The 23,995-nt window shown below is 43.8% G+C and overlaps 1 protein-coding gene and 2 long non-coding RNA genes across 10 annotated transcripts in view; 1 reads left to right on the top strand and 2 right to left on the bottom strand.

Annotated features, from left to right (window-relative positions):
* Positions 1–567: 567 nt before the first annotated feature.
* LOC118318957 lies at positions 568–8,575 on the bottom strand. Its single transcript, XR_004795862.2, has 3 exons — positions 8,444–8,575; positions 7,908–7,986; positions 568–3,039 (listed from the first exon to the last, which is right to left on the bottom strand). It is a non-coding gene; the product is annotated as an uncharacterized LOC118318957 (long non-coding RNA).
* Positions 6,406–11,425, top strand: LOC118318958. Its single transcript, XR_004795863.2, has 2 exons — positions 6,406–7,329; positions 7,839–11,425. It is a non-coding gene; the product is annotated as an uncharacterized LOC118318958 (long non-coding RNA).
* Positions 9,197–23,995, bottom strand: part of bcorl1 (BCL6 corepressor-like 1) — a 26,704-nt gene continuing 11,905 nt past the window's right edge. For 5 of the 8 annotated variants that reach the window (XM_035648960.2, XM_035648958.2, XM_035648962.2 and 2 more), the window contains 11 exons: positions 21,051–21,134; positions 18,351–20,963; positions 17,936–18,068; positions 17,164–17,634; positions 14,828–15,015; positions 14,338–14,604; positions 14,054–14,220; positions 13,519–13,664; positions 12,959–13,036; positions 11,832–12,003; positions 9,197–10,966 (listed from right to left, as the gene is read on the bottom strand). In XM_035648960.2, coding sequence (XP_035504853.2) covers positions 10,609–10,966; positions 11,832–12,003; positions 12,959–13,036; positions 13,519–13,664; positions 14,054–14,220; positions 14,338–14,604; positions 14,828–15,015; positions 17,164–17,634; positions 17,936–18,068; positions 18,351–20,963; positions 21,051–21,056 — 4,599 coding nt within the window. In that variant the 5' untranslated portion in view covers positions 21,057–21,134 and the 3' untranslated portion in view covers positions 9,197–10,608. The remainder of the gene's footprint in view (positions 10,967–11,831; positions 12,004–12,958; positions 13,037–13,518; positions 13,665–14,053; positions 14,221–14,337; positions 14,605–14,827; positions 15,016–17,163; positions 17,635–17,935; positions 18,069–18,350; positions 20,964–21,050; positions 21,135–23,995) is intronic. The other 3 variants (XM_035648964.2, XM_035648963.2, XM_035648965.2) reach the window with 3 other exon arrangements.

Below are 23,995 nucleotides of genomic sequence, written 5' to 3'. Positions count from 1 at the left end.
CTCCATGAATTTTGTAAAATTGGATGCGGACATTTTCCGGAGTTTGGGAAAGATTGATTCCACTCTTATATCCACACATTAAATATTGCCAGCAGGCAGTTAGGATAGTGCAAACACCCAAAACGAACGGAAACAGCTTGGTTTTACACCTTGATCACTGTATAGGGAGTCATAGAACTACTTTGTGCTTTTAGCAGTAGAAGTTACTGCACCCAAATAGTATTTCACAGAACCCAACAATAAAACAAGACACAACATGTTGATCTGTGTGCTTCAGAAGTGCCGGTGAGCTTATTTTATCACCCTCATCTGAGCCAGGTCATCTGTTGACCTCTGTTTCCAGTCTTAAAGCTTTGCTAAGCTAAACAGCTAATTGCAAGCTCTTTATTTAATGGACAGGCTACAAGAGAGTGGAAAAATAAGCATATCAGAATGTGGAACTACTCTCTATATACTATATCTCACTCACTTAACATTATTCCTGCTTAAGAAAGGTCGGAAAGAAGCAAATACACAACCTAGATCAAAAATAAGCATTATACGTATCCTGCGTACGTTTTTAAACAAGGATACAAACAATGCCAACGTATGTGGTGGTGCAAAGGGTAGAATATAACACCAAGTTATTTAGAGAGATATTTATTGCAGTAAATGAGTGATATCTCTTCAAATTTATGCTTTAAATTTGTATTTTCCATTGCCCGCGCTCGCTTCAAGCACATCTCAAAGGGCACGAACCATGACAGTGATATTCTGTAATAGAGCTCCGACTGACACTGCACACGTCTCCCCAGTCCCATTAGTGTGTTGAGAAACCCGAGGGCAAACGATTGCAACCGCTCAGTCTGTATATTGCAGACTTGAAATGGCTCCAGTAAGACTGTGAGCAACATGCACTGTTTCATCACGCACAGCAGACATTTGGAAAACTGTGATCGAGGCATCACAGCTAAACTACATAGAATATGTTGTCTGCTTATGCATAGAAATGTGTGATCTAATGCTACGTGTCGTTTAGATATATATCATGATATGTTCTCATGCATGGGGAGAACCAGGGTCCTCCGAGGGATTTTGGGTTCAGTGTAATGCGACCGGCAGATCCCGGGACTTGGACGACGTTTGGTGTTGAAAGGTCTCGTGAATCTCTGTGGTTGGCACGTCTTTGCCCTGCCCAGCCTGTCAGCGTGTGTCTGCATGATAGCAGGTTGGCAGACAATGGCAGCGTCTGCATGCAATCCCACCCCTGGTATTGCCCTGCTTCACTTCAGCAGCACTTTCTGTTGCTCAACAGCTGTAAAAAAATCCTGCCTGTCAGGAATAAAGCTCCAGACGAGCAGACGGGGCAGAGATTATAACTTTATGGGGCACACGTCAAGTCATCCTGATACAGCGGGAGGGTGATCGTCTAAGGGTCAATATCATGATTAAAAAAAAAGAAGAGGCTTCTGCGTTTACGGTACAAGCACCTACACCCTGTTTGCTCTTATCACCTGGTCACCAGTATTCTGCACCTTTCTATGGTGACAGTCCTCCCTGAGTAAACACCTGAATGCATTGCAGTTTTGTTTGCTTTACTGTCCAGGCAAGTTTTGACGCAAACAGTCAGATTACGTTCTAAAATCAACAAGTTCCCTTTGTGTTGTTTAATTAAAGAGTCCCTTGCATCAATGTGCCCTTACACATTTTGGTACACCATTAATGAGTAGCAATGATTTCACCCTATGTAATTATACGTTTGCATATATAAATGTTCATATGACATTAATAAAGGCTCTTTAGTTTTTCAATTTCCAATGTGCCATTAGGAAAAGTTAACATGAATGTAAATGACTCATTATAAAAGGCCATACAATCCATCAAGTCTGCCATGGTAAATTTTAATTAGCTGTTTACTCTAGTTAAGCAAAGTGTCACACTGCCTTACAATGGATCTTTAAAATATTTAAAATGCTATAAAATATTAGTAATTGTGTTATTAATCATTAATACTGTCTTAGATCACAGTTTATAAACCCTTTATGAATGTAGCCTTTCTCAGAAAGTTGCACCAACTTGCTTGAAGGGCCTTCGAGTTGGTGTTCGACTTGTTTCCAAGGTAACTGTTGCTTAATTATATCAAAACCAGTTTGCTGTTATGTAATGTGATGTATGTTGCCCTGAGCAGGGGGAGCCGAGCTGTTGCTAGGCACTAAAAACCGACTCGTGTGAAAGACGGTGGAGCCCACATGGCCGTGCACGGACGCAGACTCACAATGTGTGGCCTTGTGCTGCAGACGTAATGAGCACCAGCACGCTCGCTGATGCTGTTAACATTCCTGTGTGTTCCATGTTCTCCAAACAGCAGCATGGTCGCAAGAATCCTCCGCGAAGAGAACAGGCTTCTTTGAAAAGTCATTTCTGAGAGACGATTATATCCGTAACTCCTTTGGTTAGGAGTGATGTCATATCATAAGAAAATTAATTGTTTAACTCCACGTGATGGAAACAATTAGATCAATTTGGATATCCATGTGTTACCTTGTGTCTGAACGGCAGCCGGCCCCTGGACTCATGTAAAAGGTTCCCACCCATTAGAGCAAGAAAGTGTCTAGACTAAGGCTTAATATATCAATAATAATAATATCACACATACCATATTATTACTTTTACTTAAAGGATATGAATACTTCCTCCACCATTGATTCTGCAGACCAACGTGCTGATCACTATTCCCACATTATTATTTTCCGTTTCACATAAGGCCTCTGTATTAACCTTTCACTAAGGCACAAAGAAAATCAACCATGTGTGTTAATGTCAGTGTCTGCTTATAGGTGAAAGCTTCTGTCCCCGTCTCTACGACTCAGATCAGTCCCAAGTCTTTTGTCTTGTCAGCACCGAGGCGCAGCTGTGGAGCCGGGAACACTATGTTCCCTTCTGGCGGAGGAACCCCAACAACACAGCGACTTTACGACGATCCGTCCTGGACCGGTACCTCTGTTGCTCTCGGTCGTTCAGGTTACAGAGGCCTGATCCTTCCCATGTCAGACGTCTCACCTGGGAAGAGAAAACACCAAATTCATTTAAGGGCACAACGAGGTGTTTTGTTTTGTTTTCACAGAGCAAAATCCATCTAACCGTGGTGGTGCTCTCCCAATGGTAAAAAAAAAAAAAGAAGAAGCACACCAGGATCAGTATGTGCCAGCTCTGTGCGGACCATATAGGGGAGGTACGCACAAGGTTATGTAAGAGCCGAGTGGGTGTGGAGTCCAGCTGGAGCTACTTACAGCCTGACACAGAGTGTCTCCGGGAGCAAACAGTCCTCTCAGCCCGGCCTCGTGTGCTCCGCATCTTATAAACCTTCTCACTTCATGTGAAACATGCATAGTGGGTCAATAAAAATCTTATGTCATGCACACACTTTACAAGTGCTATACAGAGCGATGCATGGGAATTTAAGACGCCAGTATTTCACATTACATCGCATAATATGGCTGATGAGGTGAACTCTGTGACCCTTTTGCAGTAGTGGCAGAAACACTCAGATCTTTTACTGTGGTAATCAATACCACTCCAATAACACGGTCACTAGATTAAAGTACTGCATGAACATTTGACTTACATAAAGGTCCAGATGCATTATCAGCAAAATTACTTTAAGCATTAAAAGTATTAACTTGGCAAAATGTTCCCATTCCAATATATACTATAATACTATATACTATAATTATACATAATATTTTAGAACTTGTTCATATGTTTCGTATTTGAAAATCCCACTCTTCAAACATACACATGAATACAATGGATGTCAGAGAAATGTAGTGAAACAGAAAGGACAATATTTACCAGTGGTGGAAGAAGTTATAATACTACTAATAATACATTTCATTTATAGAGCACTTTTCATTGCTAAAAGCAATCTCAAAGTGCTAGAAGTATCCTATAAACTCCAGTAAAAGTACCAATGCTGCAAAATAATAATACTTCATCAATGGAAAAGTGCTTCATTCACTGTCCTTCTTGAGTAAACAAATATCATACGTGTGATACATTTATATTATCAAAAGCAAAATTACGAATGCCTCCTTTTTTATTGTTTTGTTCTTACATATCTTATATTGATGGGTTATTATTGTTGCTGCATAACGTCAATGTTGCAGCCGGTCAATGCAAAGCTTTATATGATATTGTTTTAATGTGTGAATGATTTGACTGCATCATCTTTGACAGAGTCCATGCTGTGTATTTTTGTGTGTAGTAAATGTAGTCAGTGACTCTCCACCTAGCAGCCTCCTGTCTGAATGTGTCTGTGTTCCTCGGGTCCTCGCTCGCTCTAATGATCAGATAGGTGGCTGACAACCAACAATCAGGGTCCTCCCCTGCAGCTGAGATCCTCTGCTCTCTGCGACACTGATAAAAGATACAAGTTCTCTGCAGGTCAGTGCGTGCGTCCGTCCCCGGACGACCGCAGCGTTTAATCTAATCTGCAGGAAAAGAAGGAGACAATGGCACAGCTTTGTGTGCGAGTGTGTTCACTGACATGAAGGTCTCCATTGTCAGTGGTGCTACTGGCAAACCCCGACCAATCCATAGAGGAAAAACAGACCGATCGTATGTCCACATCGGAGAGTGTTGTGTTTGCAGTGTGTAGCTCCAGTTTTATCTTTAAGCACGTCTGGACCCAATCTTGTTCACTGGCAAGGAACCAACATTCCCTCAAATTTCACGAGGAAAGAATAGAGAGGAGCCGTGTTGCTGTGTAGACTTGCAGAGAGTTTGTTTGTGTTATGGTCACAGTTACTGTTTGACCTGTGCAGTCCTTTTTGGTTGCAGATAAAAAAAAGTGCAGATTCAACCCGATTTCCTATGACTGAGTTTTGTGAGACAGGTGCAGGCTCACCGACATGTCGGCCGCATTCCGAAGCAGCAGTAGCAAATTACACGACCTGTTTTTCAACGTACAATGTCGGCCGCCACTTCACTTGAGGTGGAACTATCCTGCAAGATTAAAAAATACAAGTGCTTACAGCTTTTGCATCCAAGTGTTATGAAGCTAAAAAGAAACAAAGCAAAGTTGCTGAAATATACTAAGATTTCATGGGTTGGTCTGCGAGACCTACTGCAATTTTGCACTTAGCTGCTATTCTTTCCCCCATCGGTGAGTTTCACGCTTTCAACCTGTGCTTGTTAGATTATTTAGCTGAAGTTCTCCTTCAGAGCACATTAGTCCTTTACCTTTATACTCCTCACGTGGTTGCTTGTTGTTTCGTCTATTTCGCTTTTCGATGAAGAGGAACGTTTTGGAGCGAACAGTTAAAACTAAGAAACGTGGACTGCAGTTTTCCCGAAGTTTTGCGTCAACTATTCTTCGTCTGGACATTTTCGTTCCCCCTTATGTGCCAACGCGAATTTCCGCCAGTGTTGCTCAAGACATTTCCCAGGACTTTTCCTGCCAGAAATGATGATGATCTATCGGGGAATGTCGGAGCGGGCACATGTGAGAATACAGCAGGAAAATCTCTGGAAGATCAACGGCGAATGATTCGGGGGCACCACCCCTCGCCGGAATCCTCCGGATATGTTCCCGTCGGCGTGGACACGTTCGACATATGTGAAAGGCAAACACTGCAGATTGTCTGGACCCAGCGCTGTGGTGTGTCAGTCACCTTGACATTAGACTTCGGCTGACGCTTTAGCTGCTTTCAGCTCCTTTCCGAGCTTCAACTTGGACTGACACTCCACATTCGGCGTGTCGCAGTATTGTCCTCCTCCAAGTTTGCTTCACCGCCACTAAAAAGTGCAAAGTTCTAGATTTCATTTTGTATGTCTGGGTGACTGGGTTTCATGTGCACGCGTTGGCAAGTCTACATGTTGGCTGGCTCTTCAGAAGATAAGTCAGATGTCAGCAGAAGGTCAGCAGCCTTGCTACAAAGCGAGGGGCCAATGCGTGACTGCGTCATCTTCCTCCCTCGGCTTATATTTTTAGAACAGTGGGGCTGAAAGCAACGTGCAGAAGTCTTCACATTAACACGAACAAAGGACATTTCGCACCCGTATGCAGGGTGTTGTGTCAAAGAGGCGTCGTTTGTATGATTTATCAGTTTGTTTTAATACATACAGACTGTACACCCCTGCGGACATGCCTCCATCGAAACCCCCTGATCGTAACAAAAGAGCCCTGCACTGTCCCACGGTGAGTGAAAAGCAAGTCTGATCCGTCTCAGGCACTAAAATGTTCTTTCCCAGAGGACCATTCAGACAGATTACATCACTTCTTCTTCTTCTTCTTCTTCTTGCTTAACATTCTGATCAGCAGGCAACAGAACGGTCCAGCAAGCTGCTTTTCAATGAGAACTGAGAGAAAAGGAAGTGCTGCGCTTTAGATGCAAGAGAAGTAGGACTTCCTCCTTCTGTTTCTTTTTTCTCTCTCCAAAGAGAAATGTTACATAACCCGAGCCAAGTTGACAACAGATATTGTCAGAGAAACCAAGGCAATGCAGGAGGCGAAGAGATGAACTCATTTCCTTTACAAATAATCTTCTGACAGGTACAAAATGAATCATTAACAAGCTGAACGTCCAGTTGAAGAGCATGTGGGCACATCTCACTGAGATAATACGACAAGATTCCATTTTCATTCAAAGATTGAGTTAAAAGTAACTGACCAAGGTTTTGGTGTTTGGTTAAATGAAAGATCACTCTGTTCTCTTACACAATCACTTCAATTGATATGCAATATATATTTAGACTCTGCTTGTAAATGTCTCCTTCCTTCAAATCTCTGTGTGTCTCCATTCGGGAACAAAACAGAACACTCGACAGGCCGGGCCTCCTTCCTCGTTTCCATGTCAGTCTGTCAGTAGGTCTTGTGCAGACTTGCCCTCGTTTTGAACCAATCACACTCTGCTGGCCCACAGCGGCGGTCCAATGAGCAGCGCGGCATGGCGGGGGCTTGGAGGAGAGGGCGGATCTGAGCGCTCAGCTCCATGTATGTATGATGTAATGAGGCGTGATTTACAGGACAGTCAAAATTTCCCAACACTCCCTGGGAAACATGATCACTTCACTTGGAGCGGCTTGAACCGCCAAAAAGGAACAAAAGCTCCAAACTCCAGAGGATTTTAAAGATATATTTTGGAATCAACTCTTTGTGTTTCAAAACTTTAACTAGATATGAAGCTGTGTGTATAAAAGGTTCGGGCCCGCAGCGTCCACATGCTGTCACTGCTCAGGGACACGGACCAGATGCAGCAGGGACTGAACCTAAGTAACCTCGTGGGCCTCAATGTTACACTGCGGTTGGGACCATCTGCCCCATGGGGCCCAGCGAAGGGGCAACGACTGGTATGTCACATCGCAGCACAATACAACATCGCCGGGCTTCACAGTCACACTCGCAGCATCAAACAGAGGACAATATGATCCCAGGAGAATGTTGGATTACCGTGGACGAGACTGGCTCAGATCAGTTTTTATTAGCTGGTCATTAATTTAAGATTTAAAAAAAAGCGTAGATGTGTTTTTTATTAGCTATTTTCACAAGTGAAAAAAGTTTTAAAAAAAGAAGATACATAAAAATACGGTCAGGCCATCAATAAGCATTTGTACTATAAGAAAAAGAAAAACAAGGTTCCCTACGACTACATTAGGGCCTCAAGCTTGTTGGCGCTCAGGCCCTAATGGGAGATAACGAAGTAAAGTTGTACCGCTGAGTGTGGTTTAATGCCACTTTTATTCTATTTATGTGACTTTGAGTATTAGTATGTACACTGTCATTGTTGTGAGGGGTATTCATGCAATATTTGGAGAAATTCTAATGCTGGCTGGATGTGACGCTTGTTGTTTTTCGTCAGCGAGGGCCAGACTTTCCCGACTCCAGCAGCTGCCCTGCAGGCGATAACAGAAGTCACAACATGTCTCACATGATTCCACCCCCTGGTATTCGGCTCAGTTTCTTCCATGGACGAGGCTTCATACCGTCTCGAACGGCAACGTCAGACTCTGGAAAGACACAGAAAAGCCGTTGCGTCTGTGTTTTAGTTGTGCGTAAAACCGTCAAATCTAGAGTAGAAGGATCTTTGCTCTCATAAAGCACCGGAGCCGAGTTATCTCTGTGGTTCGACACGGTTTAATTCTGTGTAGTCAACTGGTTCATGTAGCAAAAATAATAATTTCACGATTTCCTTCTGAGATATATAAAGCAGCTTAACTGTGTCTCTGTCATTGGTTCCCTCTAGTGGATTAGATAAATATAAAACCACCACACTCACATCACAGCAGGAGTGTAGGAGTCTTGCTTTGCTGTGCCACAGGTTGCTACACAATCCCAAGAAAACAAGCCATATTCCCAATCCCACGAATAACAGTTGGTCAGCTGCTCTTTGCATCTAATGCCGAGTCTTTTTTCTCCAAACACGCTTGGTGACATTTGCTGTGCAGACTTTTGATGCCGACTTACATGATGAGGTCGTAGGTCAGGTTTCCTCTTGATGCGTCTTGCATTTGGACCATGATTGTGATGTACAGTAAACGCTGCAGTGGGGCAGGTCACCTCTCACTCCTGTCAGCTGAACCTTCCTGCAGCTTCCCTGCAGTCACATGGACATTTAAGATTAGCTTTTTCTGTCCAGCAGATTTAGGTTTTCTTGGTTTTCCAGATCTAATCTTAACTTCCACAGTTGCCCCTGTAACTGAAATCTCTTAATGAGATTTCACGACAGTGTAAATTTAAAGCTGGAAGTACCATGTTCTCCTATTATAGCCTCCCCTGCTTTGTCGGAGTTAATTAGCTTAACTTCAGTAGCTTAACACAGTTGCTCAAAGGAGCCCGTGGTTGTTGAACGTAACCACAGGGTTTAAAAAAGGTTGAATCTGCTCTGGAAATGTCACCAGCTGACAATTATCTCATGACCACCAAACTTAAATCTCCTTGATCATGTAGAAGGATGTAGAAACCTGTGCACGTGCCACAATTACTGCCCCTCCCTCTTTTTTTTCAAGTTGATGAAATCATTTTTTGATAAGATTTGATTGATGAAAATTGGGAGCAGATAGCAGTGAGTTTCTTCTGCTTTTCTCCTCGGGTACAGCAGATTCCCACGTCACATTTGATCTCTAAGGAACAAATCTGTGAAGTTACTTATTCGGGCTAAAGGGAAATTTTGAAAAAATGTGTGGAGTCACACAAATGGACAAAACAGAGAGACAAAACTATGATTCACAATCATGCTTTATTATTGTTGATTTCTTATAAAAGAATCAAATAAAAGGATCTCACACGCTTCTCTGTCTTTCAGTCTTGCGGTATCCCCGTTTTCTTTAACTAAACTATACTTTTCTTTACACTTTAAGTCTTTTCATCTTAAATATCTTTTATTAGTTTGTGACTTCAAACCAAAACTTCATTGATTGTCAACACAAAATCTATCTTAGCACCAGTACAATAAAACTGTACTCTTGCTGTTTTGAAATACTGTTTTTAGAATGAGGGAGGAAAATCTCAGAATAAAGGGATCCTAATAAGTACATTTCAAAATGAAGCACCAACCATACAAAGCAACTTTTTCATAGATAGGCCTGTCAGATACACAAGAGGTCAAATATATTAATGACTATTAAATTAAGCACAACAAACAGTGTAAAGAAAACACTGCAACACAAAGCACTCTGGGATCTGGAAACACCGTGTCGGGACGTGGGAGACGATCGTGGCTGCGGTTCGGAGGGCGTCTCAGGAGCAGGTTTGGACTCCACAGATGGTCCAACTGTTCCTCTGAGCGAGATCCACAGGATTCTGTATCGGTTCCGGGGGAGTGGAGAACAATACAACTGTTTCTGTCCGGTTCTGTAAACAAACTCAATCTCGAGGCCCCGAAAAACATTATTTCACACCGAGAGCAGGGACTGGGACGGGACGGCTTACCCAGGTTTACTTGAGGAGCAAAAAGGAACAACCTAAGCTCTTAGGTGCATCCAGAAATGACATCTGGAGGGTGATGATGTAAAAAATGAAACAGAAAGAGTAAATGGAAAATGATGATTATGATCGTGTATATTATGTGCCGTGGTCTCCAGCTCTCGCAGGTTGACAGAGGAACTGTCTCTGCCAGTCGCCTCCCGAACTTCAGTGTCTTAGCTTTGCACAAGAGTTCGCCGAGATAAAAGTCCTGGATTATCTCCCATCGAAAAAAATATCGCTCTCCCCTCAGTCACAAACTCAAAAACAAAAAGTTGAACATAATTCGGTCCTTGCCTCAAGAATCCGCTCATATAACCAAATGTGTTTCCCCTGATGGCAAGATATACATATACACTACCATGTACATACATAATCAATAAAAAAAGGTTTGCTCAATAGTTCTCATTTATTCAAATATACTTATAGATAGGAACCTGAAAGCTGCTTTTCCTGCGCCGACCACTCCCGTGTGGAGGTCCTTGTGATCACTTAATCACCTGCTGTCTGAGGTCAAAGGTTATCGGTGGAGTGTCATTGCTGTAGCTGGAATTAGAACCCATGATCCTCGTTGCAACGGACGGAGAGGTTTCCTTTGAGCAGGAAGTACTTGGGTTGAGACACTGGAAACTCTGTCTGCGTGATGGAGGAGTGCGATGCAGGAGAGGCTATCGGCTGCGAGGCTTGCCTGTGTTTGTGAGCGTCTTATCCTTCTCCTCCTCATCCTCATCGTCGTCTTCTTGTAAGATGTGAATGGACGAGCCCAGTAGTCTCTGGAGTTCTGGTACACAGCGAACCAGATCCACGAGTCCCTCTTCTTCGTCCTCTTCCTGGTCTTTCTCCTCTTTGTTTATGCCTCTGAAGGGTGAAGCTACAGCGGAGCTCACCTGGCTAACCGACACCTGCCTCCGGAGCTCAGCTCGTGACAGACTCACCACCTCCAGGTGCGGGTAGCGTGCCCGGAAGATCCGCGCCGACATTTTCAGACGCTTCAGGACGTCCGTCAGGAGGAACCAGTTGCAAAAGCTGCAAGAGAGAAATGTCTATTAGCCCAAGGCCATTTATCTTACAGTTTAACCATAAACATTATCTTAAAAGTAATATGAATAAAAAGAAAACACAAATACAGCCAAATAGAGAATTTGAATAAAGAATAAATATTTTTTTTAGGTAAAATGTAAATATAAATAAACATATTTCTGCTTTGTTTATTCTGTAAAATAAGTTTTCATAGCGACAAACAAACGGTAAGGATATCGATACCAATATGTCTGAAAAGCTTGTATCAGCAGATATCATCAGCCAACTGACATATCACGATGGGTTATATAATATTGTTTTTGCTGCTAGGAAAAATTCGTTACTGCAGAGGACAAGCCCTTCATGTAACCTCCTGTACATATTCATTGATCTGAGCTGTTATTGTTTTTCATGTTAGTTTTACTTTGAAAAATAGGAAAATCCAATAAATATGTTGTTACCAAAGCGTACTTCTGAGAGAATCACTGAAGCAGAAATGATGAAGTTCTAAGCTAAAACTATTGCAATTCAGCCATGAGACACAGCTGTCAGTATCTACTCTCGTCACACGACTAGACATGAATCACCCTCATTTTTGAAAACGTCGAGCAACTATATCCAGACTGAGATGACGCATAAAAAATTTAAGATGGGTAGCGTTGCAGCACCAGGCCAAAATCTAAACAGCCTTAACCCCAGTGTCTGACTCACTTCACACACACAATTCCTGCTTGGATAGAGGCTAAACAGGATCAGGTTCAGGTGATCAGCATTAGCTGCATTACAAGATGCAGATGTTGTTAAAATTGCACACACTGGGGATTTAGTTCAAATTGATCTTACGAATAACGAGTGATCTTTGTGAACTCACCCCTGTGTTAAGGACACCTGGACGTGAAAGCAGGGGAGGAGAGGCTCAGAGGAGAACTCAAACACGAGACAATCTTTATCCGAGTCCTGCTCAGTCTTCACTGGCGGATTCTCCTCCAGCTCCTGGTGCTGCTCCAACAGGAGGAAGTCCCAGCATGGCTCCTGGTCCATCTCTGCAAAGAAAAGGAGCGGACAAGGCTGCTGAGCTGCTGGGATACACGTGGTTAGGGCTCCCTCTAGTGGACGCCAAATTCACACCGACCATAATACCTACATGATGCTGGTGCTGCCGATCAGTTAAATAACAACAAATGTCTGGTGTTATATTGCAGGTTTAAGTATCCAACAGAGACACAATGTCATCCTTAGAAAAAATACTTTAGACATTTAATATTGAGACAGACGTTGACATGCAGACTGCTCCTATGGGCGAATTAAATTATGTAAAAGCAATGGTGGAGAGCACGATCGACCTCTGTGGAGGGAATATTTATTTGCCACACAAACACTGGGAAAAACCTGCAAACCTGAGCGATTTCAACCTGTAGTACAGACGTGACGGGCATCACGTACAAGCAAACCACAAACAACATGGGAAAAATACACCATAAAATTTGCATTGTGGTGACACCATTGGAGGTACTCAAGTGGAGGTTTCCTCTTCTTTTTTTATGATTTAGTTTAAACTTTAGGATTGGAGTAGTTTAAAAAAATATTGTTACCGAATAAAATTGTAATAAAGAATAAAAAAATGTATTTGTCCTGTATGTGTCTTGTCTCTACAGTTTATTAACTCTCTCTAAGCTCCTTAAATTCTTCCATTCAAATATTATCCTGTTTTCCTCCACTGGAGAACTGGTTCCCTGCGGCTGGTACAAACAGCTTTCCACATCCCGGTGGCCAAGCCTCAGCAGAGACTAAAAACAAGCAGTATTTCCCTGCAAGCAACCTGGCCATTGCTCCAACAAGCCTCAACTCGTCTGCATCACTGACAGTGGAGGAATAAGCTACCAACCACCTTTTAATCACCACATTTACAACGGGACATTGGATTGAGAAAGATAAACAGACTGAAACAAAGACAGGCAGATCAGATAAATAGATAAGACATATCCGAAAGTTCCTTACCAAACAGGGAGCTGCTGTAGAAATCCCAGGGTAAACAGGAATCTGGCTCATTTCGAACTTCGAGGTCTGTGAAATATTCTGCAAAAGAAATAAAGAATTCAGTGTCATGTATAATTTTTTGACCCAAGTTAAGTTCGCATGATCCATTATCACCACCGCTTTATCGATTAAGGGTTGGGCGGGGGGGGCTGGACATTGGCCGAGAGGCGGGGCCAACATAGAGAGACAAACAACCATTCACTCTCACATTCACAACAAACCTACGGTCAATTTAGAGTCTCCAATCAACTTAACCCCAATCTGCACATCTTTGTAATGTGGGAGATGACAAATGCTTGTAGTTGTTTGCGTGAACTCAAAACCTCCAAACCATGAAGGTGCAGCTTCACCTTTTACTGTCTTGTTCTCTCGTAAAATGTCGTAAATTCAACACAAGTCACTCACTAAAACACCTGAATGAGCTTGTGGTAAAACGTCACCCAAACAAGAATGTTTCTATTGATGTAAAACTAGTTCTACTGATGGAAAAAAAGAAAAGAAGAGGAAAACTGAAAGCTGACCTGTGAGGAAGGTCTTCATGCTTGGACTATGTGCCAGTTTGACCGGTGTGTGTCCAGAGTAGGTGGCCAGAGTCGGGTCCGCACCGTGGTTTAGAAGCAACCAGACTATAGGGAGGTTATCACTTGCTACTGCGTCGTGAAGGGGACTGGAGAAAGAAAACAAAAGACACGAATGCCTTTCAGGGATTGTACAACTTTGGAGCATCAGAGGTGTGAATGAACGACAGTAAAAGAAAAGTGATACAAAACTTTCAAATCCTGTGATTAATCATAATTATTCTCACTGTTAATGTGTTATGAATCTCACAACTTCGACTGGAAACACAAACGGGCTCAAATGGGATCTTTAGTTGTTATTAACATTTTTTTTTAAACACAAAATATGGGATACTCCTGTTAAAAAATTATATAAAATACAATATACATGTCCACTATACGAACATGACCATCCATTTGCTCAGTGAAGACTATGAGATGCGACTGACAGCTACACATTTGATCTATTTCACTCTTGCAGTGCACCACTAGGCCTCACCGTGTTCCATCCTGAGCGCTACAGTTGACATCTGCACCGTGTTTCAGGAGTATCTGGACAATCTGAGTCCAGCCTCTGGAGGAGGCCTCGTGTAGAGCCGTGTAACCGGCATTATCACGCCGGTTCACCTCCCTGATGTCCTTCTCCAGACAGTACTGAACTACATCCTGCAGACAGAGGGAGGGCACACGCACATACTGAGTCACGTTTTCAAAGAGGTACGCTGGTTACCGGAGATAAATTCATGTCAAGAGTACTGTACAAGTAAACAAGTGGGATTTTACTTGATAGCCTAAGCGGGCAGCACGTTGCAGCAAGGTCTCTCCGGCGTTTTTATTGACAATGAGCCGCCGGACCTCTGGAGGAACAGGTCTTTTGGGGGGAGACTCTGAGCCACTGCTTCTTCCTGATGAGCCTTTCTTACTGGATGGAGATGATGGCAAACTTTTTGGAGTGGGTGGGGGGCTGACTGTTCTTTTCACGTCAGCAACATCATCGTCCAGGGCAATGGTGACGCCTCGCTTCCCCGAGCTGCTGCGTTTGGTCTTGGTCTGAAATACAGATTTATTGATTAGGACACAGTGAAAGTTAAGGCAGTAGGTTCTACTCTTCAAAGACTTGTGCTGTATGAAAGCAGCTGCCATCACACGTGACAAACATGGGATTTATTTAGCCACAGGGGGGCACTGTGAGCTTAGATATAGGTGGACATTGTACCTTTCGCCTATCCAACTTGTATCACTTCTAATGAAGCAGCACCAGCCAGGGACTTACCTTCTGCTCTTCGCTGTCACTTAAATGTTTGCTTTTGAACTTTCTCTTCCCTGAAGGTTTGTCGCTGCCCTCTGGAGACGCCTCGCTCTCCTGGTAGCGGACCGATCCTGAGCGGGTGAACGAGGGTTTCCGTGGAGGAGGCTCTGGGCTGGAGGCAGTGGGACTAGGACACTCATCCGCCTGTGGGTCTGTGATAGCAAACAGAATTGTGTTGAGTTGAATGGTACTAAACAGATGAAGGAAAAAAAAATGCATATCAACATTCCATCCCATCTATAGTGGACTGATGCTGCTGTGGAGCAGCTTCATCATGGAGCCTGGACTCAACATCAGACAGACCAGTACTTCCTGCACCATTCATCCTTGACTTAGCCATGTTTTCTGCTGAAACTAAGTAACTCCTTTCTGTGAGCTACTCTGCTGTGCTCTTTGCAACCCTGTGCTCCAGCTCTGTAGAAACATTCACATTTCTCTACACATACACCTTGTGATATGTTTCATACAATGTTTCCCATTGATTACATGAACTGTGTTGTCCCGTCAGCTTCATAATAACTTCAGAGATCTCGAACTCTTGTGTTTAACGTCGTTACTTCATCGTCGAGCTGTGTGCAGCGCTCTTTGCCTCGCTGCAGCGAGCCTGTACAACTGTGGTTTTATTCCGTCCTACAAAGCTGGCTCTTTTCTTACCGGGGGAAATATCCATGGTAACTTATGCTGAACGGCTAACCTGCACTGGAGCAGGTTAAGTTTGAGAAAAGAAATCAAAGCCAGTCACCAGTCCCACTACTGACCAATCAGATCAAAGGAAACTCAGTCATCATTCCATGGGATCCTGACTGGGACAAAACAGTTTAGAGTAACGGGACAAATAATAAAGCACAGAACGCAAATACTATCTCTTTTTTTCGAACAATGATCCACACAATGATCAATATTTCTCATGATCAAGAATGAACAGTTCAGTGTGATTGACTTCATCACACATTACCTTCTTCTCTCCTCTGCTTCAGCAGCAAAAACAGTCTGACTTCAGGCTTCTCTTCATAATAGTTTGATTATCGCCAGACCAAAGGGCAAAAATATTCATTCAATAGTAAACTTGTTAAATTTTAAAACTATTTCGAGTGGTTCTTTTCTATTTTAGTTGTGTGGTCATATTATCATACTTCCACATAAAAGATCTTGTAAACGGACAGGAAACCCAGGGATAGTACAGTTGATATCCAGCTTCGTAGTACAGGATATCCAGAATGGTCATGTTAGGTGAAGTCATGCCAGATAACAAAAACATATCCTGGATATGTTGAACTCGCTTCGTAGTACAGGCCCCAGGGCTGCAACTATTGTCAATACAGATTCATTCATCAGATGTTTTTTTTTAAAGAATGAATAATCACTTAGTCTATCAAATGTAAAAAATTATGATAAATGCCCATCACAAGCCACCGGAGCCAAATGTAATGTCACGTCTGTCTGGTCAGCAGCCAAAAATGAATTAATATATAACAGTAATAAAACAGAGCAAGTCAGGCATATTTGTGAAGCTGTTACCAACTGTATGGTTGAAGGAAAAAAACAAATATGTGATCATTAAACACTGCAGTAATCTTCAAAAGATTTGATGTCTCTCAAAAGTCTAACTAACTAACTAAATTACAGAAAATCGTATAAAACATCCCCCACCTACTGTTAAACAATATTAATTTTACAATTATATAAAACAAATAATCACATTTAAAGATTTTTGGAATTGGGGGATGTTTGAAACAATTAATTAATTAACAAAATAGCTGCCAGTTAATAACAAACATGCTTTCTTGTTGGAAGTGGGTGGTGGTGGTGGTGGTGGTGGTGATGGTTGCTTGTCAAAAGCAAGGCAAGGAGTTATGAAACATCCTCTGAGCAGCACTACAACATCAGGGCAGATTGGACGGTACAGTCAATTCTCTACTGTAAAGTGACGAGATGTGCTGGCCGAGCTAAAGGTAGCTGGTTAGCATGCTTACTTCAGGAGAAGCTAAGAAGTGCTAGAAATTAGAAGCTTGATGTTGAACTTGCTGAACTGCCAACGTACGAAAAAAGTACACATGGTCCCTTTAATAATCAATTAATTGACTATTTGTTCGGGCTCTAATCAAAATATTCTGTCAATCAGTTGCTCAATCAACTTTTTATTTCAGCCCTGCCTTGTATAAAGATAAAGAGGATGCTATGTTCAAATTTGATGGGATTCATAAATAATTGTAAATTGTATCCAACAGCCAAACCTTTGATTAAAAGATTTTGTTAATTGAAACTTTACTGATTTTTGGAGAGAAACTGAGAGCCTGTACCTGCTGGAGTTCCACTGCCCTGCTTCAGGGGGTCAGATTCTTCAAGGCGCTCTCCATCTTCCAGCTTGTCTTTCTCAGTGATGTAATCCCCAGTCTGATACTTTTTGCTACGACATCGCCGGCGTTTCTTCAGAGCCGGCGTGTCGCCCTCTGTGCTGCTTGTCTTGGACTTGCCTTGATGCACTCGCTCTGGCAGGGGGTTAGAGCGAGGCCTCCCTCGAGGACGGCGGGTGGGTTGGGTGGGAGTCAGAGGGGATGATGGGGATGTTGGGGGAGGAGGCATTGGTGGGGGAGGAGGGGAAGGCGTCGCAAAGCCCCAGAGGTCGAGGCGAGCCTCATCAGCTCGCCGTCGCCCTCTCCTCAGTCGAGGGAAGGAGCTCTCTGTGACCTCGGCGTCCTTACTGGATGTGGTGGTGCTATTGAGAGAGACTGGAGTCTCTACACTCAGAGGACTGCTGCCACTATCTGTAACTGATTAAATCACAGGGGATTGTTACACTCACACCAGCCTTTTTGCAAAGAATAATGACTGAGACATAAAAAAAAAAAGCCATCCAGACACTACGAGACGTTCTCTGAGTGCAGAATACACACCATCCACCACACTGCAGCTATTTAACCCCAGAGCTCAAACTCTGGCAACCTAAAATAATCCAAAACTAGCTGCAAGTTTGCCATAACTTAAGGCATCATTAAATTTAAGATAGATATCAGAGATTTGTGCACAGTGTAAGTGTTTTTTTAAGGGCGAAAAACAAAAAACAAATGCTACCTGGTTTCTTCTGGGTTGGTTGATCAACCTTTTTGGGACTGATCTTGTCCTTTGGAATCGGCTCTTTACTCTGTGGGATAAGTTTTCTCGCTGATAGACTCTGCTCCAGCACAGGTGCACATTGTTTCTTCTGCTGAAATACACAGGAGACTGGGTGAGCACACTGTATTGGATGCTATTGATCACAGAGCTTTCATGAGATGGAAAGCATCTGACAGAAAAATAAGCCCTTGGAATGATATATCATTAGTCATAGATTCATGTGAATGTTATTGGCACTGTAGGGCCAATTCAGTGGCTGAAATCTTAAAAAGGTGATTGCTACATTAATCATTTCATTCAAATTAAATCAAATCGAAATTGTGACAAATGTAATATTTTAAAGAAATGAAAACCTTGCACACAGATGATTTACCTTCTTTATGCAGGACGCTTTGGTTGGAGTTTTTTCTGCGTCTTGCTTTTTCTTCCCTGCAGCCTTCTTGGACGTGTCCGTAGGAGACTTCTCCTTCGCTGGCTTCTTAGGACTGGTCTTCTTTTGTTTGATGGCAGCAGCTTTTGCTTTGGGTGGCGACTGCTCTTTGGTTCCATTTGTTTTCTTCTCAAAGTTGTCGCCTCCCCCGGCACACTGGCCCTTAAGAATAGACGCAACCATGCCCTCCAATTTTTCACTGGGAGGACTGTCTGACGCTCCACTTTCTTTCTTCAATGTTTCCCCCTCTAACACCTGGGCTAGTTTGCTCTCCATCCTGTTCTCATTAGTTGATGCATTGCTCCCAAGGAGATGAGACTGGCCAGTAGGCTTCGAGGAGCCTTGCTTTGTTTGTAGTCCCATGTGTTCCCCCTGACCGGTGCGTAACTCAGTATTATTCTCCAAAGGCTCAGTGGCGTTCGCCTTCTCCTGTCTCTTCGTTGTTTGAGTTAAATCCCCTTGAGATGGCACAACAGGCCATTTATCCACAGACCAGTATGGTGGATATTCAAAAGCAGAAGTGTGTTTAGATTGAGCATCTTGGCTCCCGGCGACTGGAGTCAGAACATCAGCTTTTCTAGATGCGACAGGTGAAGCTTGAGCGTTACCCTCCGCAGTCAGTGCTTTTGTTTCAAGTGCTGGCTGCTTCACGATGGATGTGAGGTTAGACAGGGGAGACTTCATTCTCTCCCACTTATCGTCCTCGGTACTGGATGGGCTGTAGTGAGCACTCTGAAACCTGGATCCTTCTGTAACTGTGGTGCCCTTTGACTTTGTGGATCCGTGTGCGCTTTTTCTCTGAGTAGAAGATGCTTGGTGAGGAAGATGAGACGGCTGTTTCCAAGCCGGATTGACAACAGTGGTCGAGTATGGCACTGCTGTTTTGCCTGGTCCAGATTTCGGATGAATCTGAGCATTGGCAGAGCCTGACAGAGCAGATGACAGGGCTCCTTTAGACGGACTGTTCTTATTAATGGCTGTGCTGGTGTTTTTAACATGCTTCACACTGCGAACATGCTGGTTGCCCTTCATCAAACAGGATGGCTGCTGTCCTCCTGAGGCCAGATGTTCTCCTTGGTCGATTATCGATATAAACTCCTGCTTTGCAAAACTCTGAAATTCATCTGCAAAAGTCCCTTTTCCATCTTTGCCCCGCAGAGTAGAGGCCAGTATGGGGCTTGCCACACCTACATATGTTCCAGGGATGTTTTTTATGGAGTCTTGTGAAGATCCCTTCACCCAGGTTGGTTTCGGCTCCGGTACCTGGTGATTCTGAGGCCTGTTTATTTGCTTTTGATGAGATCCATTTCTATGGGTATTGGGTAAGATGGGATATTGCACAGCAGAGCTATAAGGTGTAGAATGAGTCCTCTTTGAGTTCAGAAAATCTCTCTGATTTGACTCAGTATTATGAGGCTCCACCAGAGAAACTGGAGGGTCATTAATGCATTTTGGACGTTTTGATTTAGCGGACAAATCAAGAGGTACATCTCTTGATTCCACTGGGCAAGCTGTGTGGTCCTCTGAAGCAGAGGGAAGTGTTGTTTTCAGAGAGCCCATGTTTGTCTTGTCAATGCCGTTGCCTTTCTCCACATGGTTCAGCAGTCTGCTCTGAGAGGTGATGCTGGCCAGTGCTGAGCCACAGCAAATGGCAGCAGTGGGAGATAACGTGTAGTGGGTGGGTGCTGCAGGAGTTAATGACGGGCTCTGCAACGGTAGGGCAATAGCTGGCGAGGCTACCACCGAGGCTAAAGATTTATGCTCTCCTACTGATTTTGCATTCTTACTCGATGAGTGGTTAGATTTAAGTTTTGATGTTGATGTGCCTGCTTTCTTCTCTGCGGCTGGAGTCCGGCCCACAGAGAACTGATAGGGATAGGTCCGCATGAGAGGTGTTGCTCCGACACCTGCACTTTGAGGCGGAATTTCTTTCTGAAACTGACTGGCTGTGGCCTCTCTCAACGCTGCAATCTGACCCAATGCTGGTGGAAGAGTGATTTTACAAAGAGGAGAGGAAAAATTTGAGGAGGGGAGGAAGGCAACAGGCTGCGCTGGTTTAAACATGGTGGAGCACTGAAACCCAGGTGGAACACTTTGCACAGATTGTGTTTGCGGGCGTGATTTCTTGCTGGATGTCACATTGCTGTGACAGGGGTTGAGTGAGTCCTCCCGGCTGGCTTTTACACCACTTGACCACTTAGGAGTCGGGAAAACACCGGAACCATCGGCCTTGAGCTTAGCAGCCTCTGCCCTTTTGTCTGCTCTCTTCTCTGAGGTGGTGAGGGCTGAGCCTGACACTGGCACATTGTTGGGCTGTTGAGGTGAAGAAAGCTCAGGGCTGTGGTTGTAATTGCTAGTGTCCAGGCAGGCTTTTGCTGTCTTACAGTCTGTCGTTGGAGTGGTCTTGTTTTGCTGACTGAGGGTAACATCTCCTCTGAACTCAGGGGGTAGCGTCTGGGGCGGATTTCCCACCATACTAGAGGACGCTTTATTTGGAGCACTGATCTCTCTGCTCACCGTGCCTCCATCCCCTACATTCATTAGTGTAGGATCCACCTGAGTAATAAGAGAAGTTAATTAGATAAGAGGAAAGAATGCTTGAATCTAGTAAATTAACTGTAATACTAATAAGAAATCAATTACCTGCATAGGTGTTTCTTTAACACAACATGCCTTAGGGGGTAGCTGAGTCAGTCAGGTGAGTTTTCCTTAAAAGTCAGTGATATGCTGCAAAATAAGAGAGAAAAAGAACACTTAATGTAATCGCTGTTAGTGCTGTTCAATTACAGACAAGGCTTTATTCAAGCCCTCGTGAAGGAATACAGACTTTTCTGTGCAACAGTAATTGATTCAGAGTTACCAACATTAGACAATTTAAATCTTCCTTTCTCTGTGACTGGCTGGAGGTACATATTTGTTCCCTTTAGTTTTCATTTGGCTTCACACAGGGAATACTAACAATTTGTCAGTGCTCATTGATCCTGAATGTGAACAGTCTTTACAAAAATAATGGGATAATCAATGGGTGAAATGAGACATAATGCATTATTTGCAACATGGACGGATTATGAGCCAGCGAGTTGCTGGCAGAAACACGTGAAAGGCCACAATTACCCCTTCCCCCCCAAAAAGGTTAGACTCTTCACAGTGCCTGCACTTATTTTTCGTGATATTTTTCAGCTTAACCTTAACTCTTAAATTCTGTTATTGGTTGAATATTTCTTTCATACTGGAGATGAAGAGAAGCAGTCTGAAGCACCTTCAAAAATTCATGCCTAAAAAAATCGATCCACAGTCACACTCCTCTCTGCAGAAATCATACAGCATACAATCACTTACAATACAAGATATTAAAGGAAAATGTGAAAATTAAATCTGCGGTGCAGGTTCTCTTTTTTTCAAGTGGGCATAATCTGCTGTCAAACACATTTAAATGTCCCCTCCAGACAGGGTTGAAGTCATAAGAATACACTACTTTGAATAATAATTTGTGTCTGATATCACTAAAAATGTACTTGTGAAAATTATTTAAAAAACAGAATCTATAAATATGTAAATATTGTTAATTTTAAAACTTAACTGTTGGACACAAGACGCCTCTTACTTCCCTTAAAAGTCCATTCTTGGTGTTTGTGCAAAGTAAGCTTTGTGTTTCCACGTGTATATAAGTTGCACATTGGACCACGACTGACTCCAAACTAGTTTTGATGTCACAAATCATGCCGGTGCGTAAATGCCTCAGACTTGAGGTGAAATGAAAAACAGAGAAACCTTCCCCTTCGGCAGATGAATGTGAAAACAGCATTCTCGTGCCAAACTCACATACATTATTCTACATGGTGAAGGTCAAACATTTTAGTCAAGGAACAATAAGCAAAACACTTTTTTGGAGTGGAGGAGACTTTAAATTGCTTCAACAACTTTAATGTGGGTTCGCTCTAGCTGAAGTATGCCTTATGCAGCTGTATTAGAAGAAGAAAAATGGACAAAAAGATAATAAATTAAGATGAGAGTCTGTATCAGCGGATTCTCAATGTTAGAGGGTCAGGATTAAAAAAAGAAAACTAACTCAAACATCTCCTAGGTTTGACTGAGACCTGGGATTTTTTCGATTCAAAATATGGTTGCAACAGACTTTAAACCCAGCCTCTTGCGTCAGGGGCCTGTGACCCCTTGGGGCCATCAGCCAGTCCTGATGGGCCCATTCAGTGATCCATCCATGAGGCAATCAGCCACGACTGCTCAAACCAGTGAGTTCTAACTTGATCAAACCACGAACACTGGTGAAAAGTGGATGACTTGACTGTGAGCAAAGGCTTTGTTACTCCCTTATACAATTAAGGATTATCCATCATCACTGGACAGTTAATAATATATGATCACAGCCACCTCGGTTAAATGGAGTTTTAATGTCGGGGGGTCGACTACTGTTAAGTGCTCATCAATGTTATCTAAAATCAGACGTGAAATCCCAGCCACTACTTCTCAAACTCAAACAACAGACTTTTCCCACAACATCAGAATGAATAACCGTAATGCTAACTCTGCACAATAAGTTAAAACACACAGTGGTGTCATCTGGGAACAAACATTTGCATTAGGCGACACACACACACACACACACACACACCACAACAGTCTGGTGTGTAGGTAGAGAGTTGAGTGCATCAGCAAGTAAATGAGATGAACAAGGGACAGAATCTTTGTCAGTGCCTTGAGGAGGGATGGAGAAGGTTTCACCCCATGGGGTCAGGAGAACAACGAGGATGATACACATGATGACTGACGCTGGTATCTCCGAGCAGGGGCTGGAGGAGGGGGGGGGGGGGGGGGGGGGGGGGGGGGGGGTGCAGACACGGCTCAGTGAAAGAGGGTCTGCATTCATCACCGTACAACAGTTGCCCACAGCCAGTTTGCCTTTGTGCTGCGATCATATCCGCGGTCTGCTCCGCCACAGCGGGTTGAATCCCTCCGCTCCGATGTAGGCCAGTGGATGTGTGTGCAGCAGCGCTGACACGAAACAAAGTCGAGCCCGCGACGTTTACCTTTCTAGAAAACAGCCTCGAAGACGAAGACAATAATAAATACAGCCCCCCCCCCCCCCCCCCCCCCCCCCCCCCACGAACGATGCTGTCCCCGGTCAGCTCACTGTCCGAGCCCACACACACAAAAGACACACACGTCCCAATGTCAAATCTTGAAAAGTGCACGATAAAGCACACGCACGCTGAGGGACGCACACGAGAAAACAACAACGTGTCTCTCGGGTGAGAAGGAGAAGAAGAAGAAGAGAATCGCTGCGGAGAAACTCCGGAGAGCTCCGGGTCTCTGCGGAGATGGCGAGCGGCCACCCTCCGTCGCGAGGGATCGGCGACCGGCTCTCAGGTGATCGGGGCTCCCACACTCCGACGACGGGCAGCCCCGTCCTCGCCCTGGCTGCTCGTCGTCGTCGTCGAGGCGTGGGGGAAGTTGGGGGGATCGAGATGTGTCGCGGCGATGAGACCGATGTCGGAGAGCTCCCTCTGCCCGGGCTGCGGCGGCGTCGTCGGGAGCACAATGTGTCACATCTCCGCCTGATATGAGGTGAG

This window comes from Scophthalmus maximus, chromosome 9, assembly GCF_022379125.1.
Source record: "Scophthalmus maximus strain ysfricsl-2021 chromosome 9, ASM2237912v1, whole genome shotgun sequence".
NCBI classification, from domain to species: Eukaryota; Metazoa; Chordata; class Actinopteri; order Pleuronectiformes; family Scophthalmidae; genus Scophthalmus; species Scophthalmus maximus.
Note: the sequence above shows the minus strand (reverse complement) of the source record. Positions and strands in the feature narration are given on the sequence as shown.